At 35.5% G+C, this 12,570-nt stretch overlaps 1 protein-coding gene across 10 annotated transcripts in view; it reads right to left on the bottom strand.

The window, feature by feature from the left end:
• Nucleotides 1-1,130: 1,130 nt before the first annotated feature.
• The window catches only part of GABPB1 (GA binding protein transcription factor subunit beta 1), a 59,538-nt gene continuing 48,098 nt past the window's right edge, over nucleotides 1,131-12,570 (bottom strand). For 7 of the 10 annotated variants that reach the window (XM_020895850.2, XM_070469288.1, XM_020895853.2 and 4 more), the window contains 3 exons: nucleotides 10,094-10,279; nucleotides 7,206-7,321; nucleotides 1,131-2,654 (listed from right to left, as the gene is read on the bottom strand). In XM_020895850.2, coding sequence (XP_020751509.1) covers nucleotides 2,502-2,654; nucleotides 7,206-7,321; nucleotides 10,094-10,279 — 455 coding nt within the window. In that variant the 3' untranslated portion in view covers nucleotides 1,131-2,501. Of the gene's footprint in view, nucleotides 2,655-7,186; nucleotides 7,322-10,093; nucleotides 10,280-12,570 lie in introns of all 10 variants that reach the window. The other 3 variants (XM_020895849.2, XM_020895855.2, XM_020895857.2) reach the window with 2 other exon arrangements.

Genomic DNA, 12,570 nt, shown 5'->3' with positions numbered 1-12,570 from the left:
AACAAACCGGTTCAAAATTGGGAAAGGCATACAATAAGGCTATATATTGTCACCCTGCGTATTTAACTCATATGTAGAGTTCAGTTCAGTCAGTCAGTTGTGTCCAACTCTGCAACCCCATGAATTGCAGCACACCAGGCTTCCCTGTCCATCAACTCCTGGAGCTTGCTCAAACTCATGTCCATCAAGTGTATGTAGAGTACATCATGCGAAATGCTAGGCTGGATGATTCAGCAGCTGGAATAAAGACTGCCAAGAGAAATACCAACCTCAAATATGGAGATGATACCACTCTAATGGCAGAAAGTGAAGAGAAACTAAAGAGCCTCTTGATGAGGGTGAAAGAGAAGAGTGAAAAAGCTGGCTTGAAACTCAACATGAAAAAAACTAAACTAAGAAAAAAACTAAGATGGTATCCTGTCACATCCCTTTATGGCAAATAGAAGGAGGAAAAGTGGAAGCAGTGACCGACTTTGTTTCCTTGAGCTCCAAAATCACTGCAGATGGTGGCTGCAGCCATGAAATTAAAAGATGCTCACTCCTTGGAAGGAAAGTTATGAACAACCTAGACAACATATTAAAAAGCAGAGACACCACCTTGCCAACAAAGGTCCGTAGAGTCAAAGCTATGGTTTTTCCAGTAGTCAGATATGGATGAGACAGTTTGGACCATAAAGAACACTGAGCATCAAAGAATTGATGCTTTCAAATTGTGGTGTAGAAGACTCTTGATAGTCCTTGAACTGCAACAAGATCAAACCAATCAATTCTAAAGGAAATCAACCCTGAATATTCACTAGAAAGACTGATGCTAAAGCTGAAGCTCCAATAGTTTGGATGAGAGGAGCCAACTCACTGGAAAAGATCCTGATGCTGGGAAAGACTAAAGGCAAAAGGAGAATAGGGGGCAGAGGACGTGATGGTTAGACAGCATCACTCACTCGAAGGACAGGACTTTGAGCACACTCCAGGGGATGGGGGAGGACCTGGTGTGCTGTAGTTACGGAGTCACAGAGAGCTGGACATGACTCAGTGACTCAACAGCAAGGGTGGAATACTGCCGTAATACACAGAACAAACTTTTTAATGTGTGAAAAAATGTGGTCAAAAATATAAGTCTACACTGAACATATGTGGAAAAGATATTTAATTGTAAAATAGAAAAGTAGGCCAGAGTACAGTTTTAAGGGTAACTGCTTCTTTATACAGTATAGGTAATCTAGAAGGGTCTTAGGGTTAAACATTTTCATAAAGCAATAAAACATTAAAAAATAAACCAAGAAAAGAGCTTGAACTTATGTTTTACAAAAAAAAGCAACAGTATGTCAGAGTTTAATGTCCATACATTTGTAGAATTCAACAATACTGTGATGAGAGCCAGTCACAGCACAGACTTACAGCTTTCACAGGGAGAAGTAAAAGTTATGTTAGACATATCTATAGCATCACTGTAGTACAAAAAGTTCTTGTTCTACATACAAAAGCAATTTTTTTTTTTTTCCTGTAAGAATAATTTCCTGGGGGGCGGGGGGGGGTGGGGAGGATGAGTCCATGAAGTATTTCAGAAACCCATATGTTTTGAGTTTTCCAAAAACATTATCTTAAAATCCAGTGCCTTAAAGTGCTTTCATGTGGAAATCATGATGGAAGGCACAGAATAGTTTCACGTCCCCACTACGAAATTTTCAAAAAAGCATAAATTTTGCAGTTTGCAAATTCAAGGTATCTTGTAAGCTGCTCCTTCCAAGAACATTGTCATTCCAATAAAACCAGCTGCTAGCTTACTTAGTTTCAAGGACCTACAGAATAAAAGGGTTTCTTTCCTAGTAACTTTCATCATCTTTGTGGGAAAAATAATACCTATGCAAGTGATGCATTCCAAAATTATAAAACATGCAGAATATGTACAAACAGAAAGTTTTAAAAAATATTTGCTTCATATACATGTAAATCTACTTGGGTATAGCTGAAATTGAACAAATATAAAAATCTGCTTTCTAAAAAATGTTTTCAGAGAATCTGAGACAACTTAAAGCTGTACAAAGATTTCCTGGTAGAAATCTTCTCTTCATATAGAAGTTTATACCGACAGGAGTAATTCCAGCATCAGTCCACCACATAATTATTACACATTTGGTCTAATCAACAACGATCACCCTTAAAACTGTTCCATTTCTGAGAAATTAAGGTTCATACTAATATCAAAAAGAATTCACAAAAACGGTGGCTTATTGTGTTTTTGGATCTCTTCAACAATCTTTATCAACTCATTTGGAACTGTAAAAAAAAACCCCAACTATTTACAGAATTCAGTTTTAAATACATTTCACAACTTCTAAAGTTTTATGTTACAAGAACTCAGAGCTCATGGCTTAAGTCCAATTATCCATCTGCAGTCTCTTCAATTATCCTGTCTTCCCATGACTGCACCTTATTGTGTACAGTTCAAGATTGTATTCTTTCTTGAGCAAAAGTAAACTCAAACTATATGTTCATTTCAATTAAACAGCTTCTTTATTAGTCTGAAGGCGCGTCATAGCTTCTAATTTCTGTCTGTAGGCCTCTGCTTCCTGTTCTTTCTTTAGAAGTTGCTGTCGGTATTTCTGTGCTTCTCGATTAGCTTCATCCAGCTGTTTTTGAAGAGCTTCTCTCTCCTAATTTAAAGAAAAAAAGGTTTTCTTTTTCATAACTGCACAAATACATTAACACATTCAAGCATATATCCTACAAATAAGGAAATCTATAGTAGTTAAAAGTAGCTATCTATTGCTATTTCTGGGACATCATGCCTTTTCAACCAATTCCCTTATAATTAAAGCCCTCATTTTGAGCTTCTCACTATGAGATAAAGATTAGTTTCTGACCTCAAGGAAATATTTGCTAATTAGAAATAAAACTACCATGATGAACCCAAACTGGGTACCTGTACTTTTATACCAACTATAAAAACTAGTGAAAAATTTAAATAGGGAAATACATAGCCATACCTCTTTACATCTTTATCTGTGATGTTAAAAAGCTACTAATTATAAAAGAAATAGTATTTATTGAAAACCCATTATATATGTTGATTAACAAGGTGATTTCCAATAATAAGTCTCTAAGATAGATATTATGCCCATTTTATAGATGAGAAAAATGATGCTCAGAGATGATGTAGCTTTCCCATAACACAATTTTAATAAGGAGTCAGGTTTATGAGGTTCTACTATTACTTTGTTTAAGACTATCATTTCCTATGATAGCAAGCAAGATTCCTCACCTTCAAAATGAAGAGGGCTGGTCTAGATCAGTATTTCCTAAATTATATCATTTTACAAACCATTAAAATATTAATTTCTCTATTGTGATTCATTATATATTGTAAAAGACGTGTATTAAGTTCCTAAATAAATTGAGGGCGAAACACAAATCTGGTCCAATGAAAATGATATTCTTTCTCCTCCTCCTTACTCTGCCCTTATACACTTGTCTAAGGGAATACATTTCAACTCCTTTCCCATACCTCCAGTAAGTATATGGACAAAAACTCAACTTGCACAGGCCCAAGCTCAATCTCATCTCAGAAGCACAAGCCCTCTGAATGAGGTGGGGGACAACAGCAGAACTAATAGTCACAAAATGAGGCCAGGTTCACACTTAACCAGAGAAAACTGAAGGTAAAGGCAAGGGGTTGGCAGCTTGCTGGGAAAGAGGACACTATGAGGGTCTCTTCCACTCTCTCCTTGACCCATGTCCATTGGGAACGCCAAAAGATCCCCTTCCCTTCACTACTCACATGGTCCATAGGAGGAACATGTATAACAGTCCTGCCTTCCTGTGATCCCACTGCCTTCCTTCCACTGGGAATGAAGCTAGATCCAACATTAGTTTTTCCCATGAGTCCACCAAAAGTTGGAGTGATTGATTACACATGTAGTCTCCAAATTGTCCAATTACATACAATGTACAGTAGAAGAAAGATGTGTCCGTCATCTCCAAGTTAAGAAATGCCTAAGCCCTACCCTGCTACTCTTTTCTCCTTACTACAGGCAAGATGCCAACCTCATATAAGCAATGGACACCAGTCCCTGGCAGTGAACTGCAGGACTTTAGAAAGGGTGCAAGTTAGACCACCTTGCTCTGGTAGGAGAACACACAGCCGAGCATTAAAATGTTTTACCATTTTACCTGTCCTAATAAGATCCTTTGCCAGTCAAAGTTTTGAATATGGATAAAAACTTACCCTGATTTGGTAGGAAATATTAGAAAGATAAACTTCAAGGTACCTTATAAAATTAGCTATTTATTCAGATTTAGACAGAGCAAGAGACTCACAATTATTTCAGTCTATGAAACCAATAAGGAAGATATTTCTCTTACACTACAACTTCATGCCCAACAATATATTATTATTAATTAGGCAATAGAATAATGGAACAAAGGTTTTGAATTTGCTTTCTTATTTCCAAATATTCTCAAATTCTGCTTCAACTATTAGCAATTATCTTTTAACAGTTTTATATGTGATTTTTTAATATTCAAATTTATTTTACTTTACCTATTATAAAGCAAAAAAATCATAATAGTGACTTATCTTCTACCATACCTCAGTGTAACTTTTAGAAGATAGTAATAATAGCAAGTTACTAAGCATTTACTATGTGCTCACCACTGTACTAGTCCTTCACATGCATTCTCATTTGAACCTTACAACAATTTAATAATGTAGGAGCCATTATTTTCCCCTTCTCACGGATGGGGAAGCCAAGCCTTGAAAGGTTAAAAAACTTGACCAATCACACTCAGAACATTATCATTCAAACCTAAATTTGATTCCAGACTCATATTCTTAACCATTAAATGTTTTTTTAAAAAAGAAACTGAGGCAGGGTGTGTGAGCTGTCTGCTTGTGTGTAAACATCCTCTAACTGCCATGGGCCAAACATGATCCTGTTTTATAAATAAAGTTCTACAGAAATACAGCCATACCCACTCATTACTAAACTTTCTGTGGCTGCTTTTCCACTATGAAGGCTGAACAGAAGGCAAAACACACCCTATGGAATGTTTAGCAGCATCCCCGGCCTCTATCCCATAAATGTCAGTGGCATTTCCCTCACTGTGACAACCTGAAATGCATGCAGATATTGCCAAATGTCCCCTGGGGTCAAAACTGCTCCAGTTAAGAACCACTGCTTTAGAGAAACTTCTGAGGTTTCTGGCCAAGCAATCACTTAGAAAGGAATATAAAAGTATACCCCTAAGATAACTCTACTGGTCATCTATGAAAATAAAATCCAAAGAACTACTGCATGTACTCTAAGGAAACGGTTTACTGAGAACACTGGGGGTCTCTCTTCATTCTGTATCCCCTGTCCACCCCTACCACCTCTGCTCACTCTATGCTTCAAGGTCTCTCTGCAGCAGCTCTAAGACTATGCAGTGTTGGCCTGAACATTGCCGGTAATGGCAAATAAGATTTCTATTGCCAGATAACTCTAATTACAAAAATTGAGCTGAAACTCTAACTTCCTTAAGTTCTTTATATCAAGGTAAAATTCCATCTCCCTGAAGTGCTGTCTCCTTGGTTCTAGTTAATCTATATACCTCAACTCATACTTCCTTGTTATTTGTAATTATTCTCCCTGGTTTCTGAAAAGACTGTAGGTGGAATTAGGGTGAACTTTGAAGAAAACAGCAACTCTCCCTGATCATTAGGTAAATAAAAAATACAAGCTGCATATTCACTGTTTTAAAAATGGTGAACTCACATAAATCAACTGTACTTCAATTAAAAGAAATGTTGAATTGAGTCAGTTTATGTTCAATAAAAATTCAAGTAATTTAAAAGTGTTTTATTAAATAGTTAAAGCAAAGTACATGACAAAATCTTTTTCATTTTATATTCCAGAAAAAAAAATCAACTGATTTATCTGTAAAAGATATTAAAGATTAAATAATAAGTATACTGACACCATTCAATGAAATAAATGGTTAATTTATAAGAACTTTAGTGTATCACTCTAAATTTTGAAGAAATAAAACAATACACCCTCAATAATTAAACATTACTAAACATCTGGCTAAACCATGAATTAAATTCTTCTTAACTCAGTAATACATACTTTGAGATTGTGACCACTAGTCTTATATGTAAATGAATTTGGGCAAGAATATTTTCTAACTGTCCTCAGTTAGAATTATGTTTCCTTTAGGTGACATTTTTTTAAATACTCTTTTTTCTATAATAAAAAGAACCTTAACAAAGAATTCCTAAATACTCACCAATGTTTACTATTCACATATATTAGATATTATGAATGTGAATATAACAATAGGCTGACTTTTTCAACTCTCATAAAACCCCCAAAATGCAGATATTGTTATCTTAAATTCAAATGTGGGAGAAAATAAAACAAGTGCAGAAAGGTAAGATAACTTGCCTCAAGCTAACAGGAGGGGCAAGAAGTGGGATTCAAATCCAGCTCATTTAATTTCAAACCCAAACTTCTTGTCTTTACATTGCAGTTGCTCTTTCAAAGTTATTCAAGGATGACCTTATTTTCATTTTGATGTTACTTAATTATAAAATTTGGGGAACAATTCTATTTACAGTAATGTGAGAAAAAAATCTATGAGGTAATTATTGTATAGTCATATTTAAAAACTAGTTTACAATTTCAAACTAGATTGGCAGGGGCAAAAAAAGATGACCCTATCAACAGCTAGTCTACATTTAATTTCCTTAATGGACTCAACAGTGAAGTAAGTGGTTATCTATGGCTTTTTCAAAAAAATAACTCAGTTGACAAACTCCAACATTCTTAAAGAGGATCCTCCAGGCCAAACAGACATTTGCATTTCATTTTTGAAAGAAAACAATGTTTAGTCAATATATAGTGACATTCCCTTTAGTGACTGTGAGAATGATGTATGTAAATTTAATAGAAAATAAAGGATGAAGTGCAAAAACCAAAGACATTCCAATGTTACCATGATGAAAGACTGTTACAAACAGATTCTTCACTCATTCATTCATTCATTCAATATTTATTTATTGAAGGCTTGCTATATGAATAAGGCAAAAAAAAAATTAGACAAAAAGTACTCATTCTATATCAAAACAATACTGTCAGTAATAAATATAAAGACAAAAAAAAAAAAGCAGATGAAATTTATTTTGGATGACTGCAGCAAAACACACCGGGTAAAAGACTCCTTACTTCTATTTCTGCAGACTCCACCCGGTTTTCAATTATTTCGATACATTGTCTTTTGGCTGGTGGTTCTTCACTTATAACAGTTTCTTCAGCAATGTCCGTTGCTGGTACTGTTAATACTAAAATGAAAAAATTTACTCATTACTTCATTTTCAGATAGGCTTAGAAGAATTAAAACTAGTCTTGATATTGTTGATGCAACTCATCTAAGATAAATACATTCCAAAAACAGTAATTTCATAACACTGAGTTCCTTTTTATGAGAAATGTCCATATTTTTGTCTTCAACTTCTTGCCTTTTTACTGAAAACTATCATTTAAAGCACCTACTTTTAAATTTTATAGATAATATATTCATTCATATGGCTCAAAATCAAAATATTTAACAAGCATATTTTGCTAACAGATAATTGCTTTTATTGGTTTCTTATGCATTGTTCTTGTGTTCATTCATGTAAAAATGAATATGAATTTGCAATTCTCTTTCTTCCAAGAAAGTATCTGCTGTTTTCACTTCATTTATCTAGGTACCTTTCATCAATACTTACAGAGCTTTCTTTAATTTAGCTGCATTATATTCCACTATGTGGATACACTATTATGAACACTGTCTGCTCATAAGCTTTGCTCTTCCATTGGGTTGTTGGACTTTGCCCCAATTTTTAGTATCTATTTATACAAATGTAAATATACTGAGAGGGACAGGCTGTCCTTGCTTTGCATAACAGAGCAAGAACATAAATATGACTGTGCAAGCTTAAACTACGCAAAACAATCTTACTAATCATTGGGGAAAATACAACTGTCCCACAGCTTCTAACGTCAAAACATTAAAAACTCTCCTACTGTCATTTATAAATGTAAACAAATGAAAAATAGTAAAACTATTATTAATTAAAAACATTAAAAATATTGAGAATTAAAGTATTTCTTTTAACTCATATCATACAACATTTAAAAATTCACTCAAAAAGAACTGAGAACTTTACATTTGTTTCACTGGACTGTCTACATAGTCTATATAGTCATATGCCATTTATAATTTTAAATTATGAAGGCTTTAAATGTTTATATTAATATTCAGTAAGTTCCCCTCATTGCTCTTCCTCCTCCTCCATCAGTATAAATTTCAGAATCAGTTTGGCAAGTTCCAGAAAAAGACCTATTGGTTTTTATTATGGCCTAAATTGTGTCCCCCTCAAAATTCAAATGTTTAAGTCCTAATCCTCAGTACCTCAGAATGCATTTGGAGACAGGGCCCTTAAAAAGGTTAAACAGGTAAAATTAGGTCATTTGAATGGGTCCTAATACAGTATGACTGCTATCCTTGTAAGAGGTTAGGTCGCAGACAACATACACGGAGGGGTGACTCTGTAAGGACACAACAAGAAGGCAACCATTCCAAGGAGAGAGGCCTCAGAAAAAAACCAGCACCTTGATCTTGGACTTTCAGCCTTCAGTACCGTGAGAAGATAAATTTCTGTTAAGTCACCCAGACTGTGATAGTTTGTTATGGCAGTCCTATTAAATTAATACAGCCTTTCCCCCCATCACATTACATTTATCAATTAGGTCAGGAAGAATTGGGAGCTTTATGACAGTGAGTCATTTTATCCAAAAACATGAGTTTCTTTCCATTTGTTCATCAATGAGATTAGTCTGTGTGTATAATATCAAGTTTTGGAAACAATGCTGTTTGCTTAAAACAAATACTCTGAAAGCTGCTTCTTTTCTATATAGTTAGAATTATTCCTTAAAGCTTGTGAAAGTACCTGGTCTTGATCCAAATCCTGGAGCACCTGCAGGGGAGAAAAGCCTCCCAGGCTTCCCAGGTCAAGCGTTTCCTCCTCCACTGCTAAAGCAACAAAACCTTCCCTTGAGACCTGGTCTCTCTGCAGGGCCATACCTCCTTGCCACTCTCAACCAAGCCTGGTTTAGGAGGACTTCTCCCTCCAGTCCTTCCCTTCCCCCACTTCCTTCATGGCCATGAAGAGGCTTAGCCTCTACAGTCCTGAGTCATTTTCCAGAAGGTTATGTGTGCACATACTTTTCTTTTAGGTCAGGGCAGGGATTGGGAAATACTGGGTACAGGGTGATGCTTGCCCAGATAGGAACTTTCTGCACCTTCTCCTTCTGCTTCCTTCAGCTTTCATGTCTAGTCTATTTTAACCCTACTTGCAGCACTGCCCACTCAGACTGGGCCCTGTCTTGCTGCAAGTGTTTATTGCTGATTTCTGAGCTCAACTCCTTTTCTTGATGTACAACTATGGGTTTCCCTGAGGGTTCTCCTGTCCTGGCTTAGATCTTAAGATGTTTTTGGCAATCACTTAAAATATGGAATTCTGTGGTTTTCTCAGCCTTTTAGTTTGATCAAAATGTACCTGGGGCTTATGTTTCATCCATTTTATTACTACTTTCTTATTACTCAAAATGAAAAAAATGGGACAATTATCAACAAAGCTGCTAAAAGTTGCCACCGTGTCCAACTTCTTTTAGAGGAGCCTTTTCTCACATAGTGTTTTTACAAACTCACACAATATCTGAACTATATTAAATGACCTAGGAAAGTACTGTCCTATACTGATATTGAAATATTTACTTAAGCTCGTTTTCCAATTAGATTATTTTGGGGCCAGTTCCTCTTTCTACCTAATATACACTCAGAGAAAGCAAGTTAACTTTAATAGTAGCCTAAATTGGACATAACTTAGTGAATGAACAACAAAGAAAATACAATTAGGCAATTAAGTCTGTTGTAAAATGTTACAAAAACATACTTTAAGGCAAAAATAAATGTTTTGAAAAACATGAAAAAAAAAAGAAAGAAAAACATGACACAATTTCATGAGGATTAAGAATAAACACCATTTATGTAAATGCCTTCTACCAACCTTGTTGTCCATCTGGCATGGTCACAATGATGGGCTGACCTATTCCACTTGTTGGAATGGAGTGCAAATTTCCAAGCTGAATTCCATCTGTAACTATTGTGATGACTTGCTGACCCCCTGAACTAACTACTTGCTGAATTGCACCATCCACAGATTCTGCAGTAACTACTTCCTCCGTAGCCACTACTGGAAAAAAAATACATATGTGAAAATCAATGAACATATACAGAAGCATGAAGAGAAGTTTGTTTTTGCTCTGCTAGTTTTGCTGTCCTTGCTTCTTTCTTATGAGTGAGCTATCCACTCAGCTGTGTCTGACTCTTTGCGACCACATGGACTGTAGCCTGCTAGGCTCCTCTGTCTGTGGGATTCTCCAGGCAAGAATACTGGAATGGGTTGCCATGCCCTCCTCCAGGGGATCTTCCCAAACCAGTGATCAAACCCAGGTCTCCTGCATGGCAGGCAGATTCTTCACTATCTGAGCCCCCAGGGAAGCCATCTTTCTTATACAGGAGAGCTTTTACATGGTTTTTAAATTCAGTCCCTAGTGGTGCTGTAGATACCTATATAAACAGCTGATTACAAGTTCCACAATTTACAATAAGGGAGTTTCAGCTATCTATGCATACATGTGTTTAAATAAACTGCCTTCATTTAGTTCTGTGAGGTACAAAATTTATAAGATCTCTGACAAAGTACTTATACCATCTTAATAAGATTCTAAAATCCAAAAATTAAAATACTGTATGTGGTGATACTCCATCTAAATTTATAAATGAGTTGATATAATTTCCCATCCAACAAAACATGGAGCTCTGTACTTCTCAAGCAGACAGAATAAACAGCATTCCCTTTTTGGATTGTGTGAGCAAGGGCTGCCTTTATAGTAAGTAGCACACAGATCTGGTACTGTTGGATATCAAATAATACATTAACATTTACATAAATAAAACTCAAAACTATGCTCTCAGTATTTTATGAAAGGTTCAGACAGGATTCCGGGAGCTGAAAACAGCAGCACTCCAGATCTTGCCTAGATAAAGAAATTGCCAAAATCCTTTCCCACAGGCAATTCTATATCCAACTACTGATCCCAAAAGATATACACAGAAACATTCACAGCAACTTTACTCATGTTAGTCAAAAACTTGAAACAAATCAGATATCCGTCAAAAGTAGAATGAATAAACAAACTATGGTAGATTCTCACACTGGAATACTATATAGCAATTAAAGTGACTAAATACAAAACTTGGGTAAATCTGACAAAAAAAACATACTGGGTGGTGTAAATCAGACACAGCAGACATAATGAGTACTTTCCATTTATGAGCTGAGCAATGAGACTAGACAAGAGTATTTACCTTGTGACAATTCATTAAACACTGGTGAAATGTTTTTGAGAAAAATGTTCAAATGAATCTACAGAGTTCAAAGTCATAAAGAAGAAGCAAGAGGGAATTCCCTGGTGGTCCTGGGGTTAAGACTTCGTGCTGCCAACAAAGGGAGTTAGATCTAGTGAAGGAGCTAAATCCCATGTGCCGCAACTAAGATCCTCCATAGCCAAATCAATAAAATTTTTTAAGTATAAAAAAGAAAAAAAACAAGCAATACAGTAGGACTATCCTAGTTTGGGGGAGACTCAAAAGACAAAATAATTGAATACAGGGTGTGAACTTTGACTGAATCCCAGATGAAAACAAACCATTATAAAGGACATTTTGGGGTTGAAGAAACTTGAATATGAACCATATGTCAGATAATATTACTAAATTAATGTTTATGTTTTTAAAAAATATAATAGAATGGTGAATATGTAGGAGGTGTCCTTGTTCTTGGTAGATACATGTTGAAGAATTTAAGGATGAAGTGCCATGATGCCTGTAACCTACTTTCAGATAATTTGGCAAAATAAAAGCAATGTGTCTGTGTGTGAACATGCAGTGGTGGCAAGATGTTAACAGGTGTGAATACAGGTACAAGGTATAAAGTTCATCCTCCAATTTTTCTATGAAAAAAAGTTTTAATATAACTAATTCTGAAAAAGGAAATGACAAAAAAAATACTATTTCTAAATGATATGGTTCTCTGAAATGTGTTATTTGAGGTAACACTTTACCAAAAGTGTAATTAAATAAAATAATTCTCTCCTAAAGTCATGCTACCCTTCAGATACACATTTACTCTGAAACATGTTAAGCTGCTACCAACTTCCAGCAGAACAACATGGATATCAACAACCACAGGATTCACTAAATACACCCTTATGCCTTAATTAAACAAACTCCTTTTTTTAAACAAAAAAAGGCAAGATAGGTACTGGGACCCTAGTTTTCAAGGATGAACTCATGGCAAGAGATAAGGCTGTAATTCTGCGACTCTGTTACTTGGGTAATCAGATATCACAATACAAACCACAGATGATACTCAAAATGCAAACAATCTTTATGTTTTCAGTTCTCTCATTTTTGTTTGTC

Source organism: Odocoileus virginianus, chromosome 6 (genome assembly GCF_023699985.2).
Source record: "Odocoileus virginianus isolate 20LAN1187 ecotype Illinois chromosome 6, Ovbor_1.2, whole genome shotgun sequence".
NCBI classification, from domain to species: Eukaryota; Metazoa; Chordata; class Mammalia; order Artiodactyla; family Cervidae; genus Odocoileus; species Odocoileus virginianus.
This window is presented reverse-complemented; position numbering and strand designations above follow the sequence as displayed.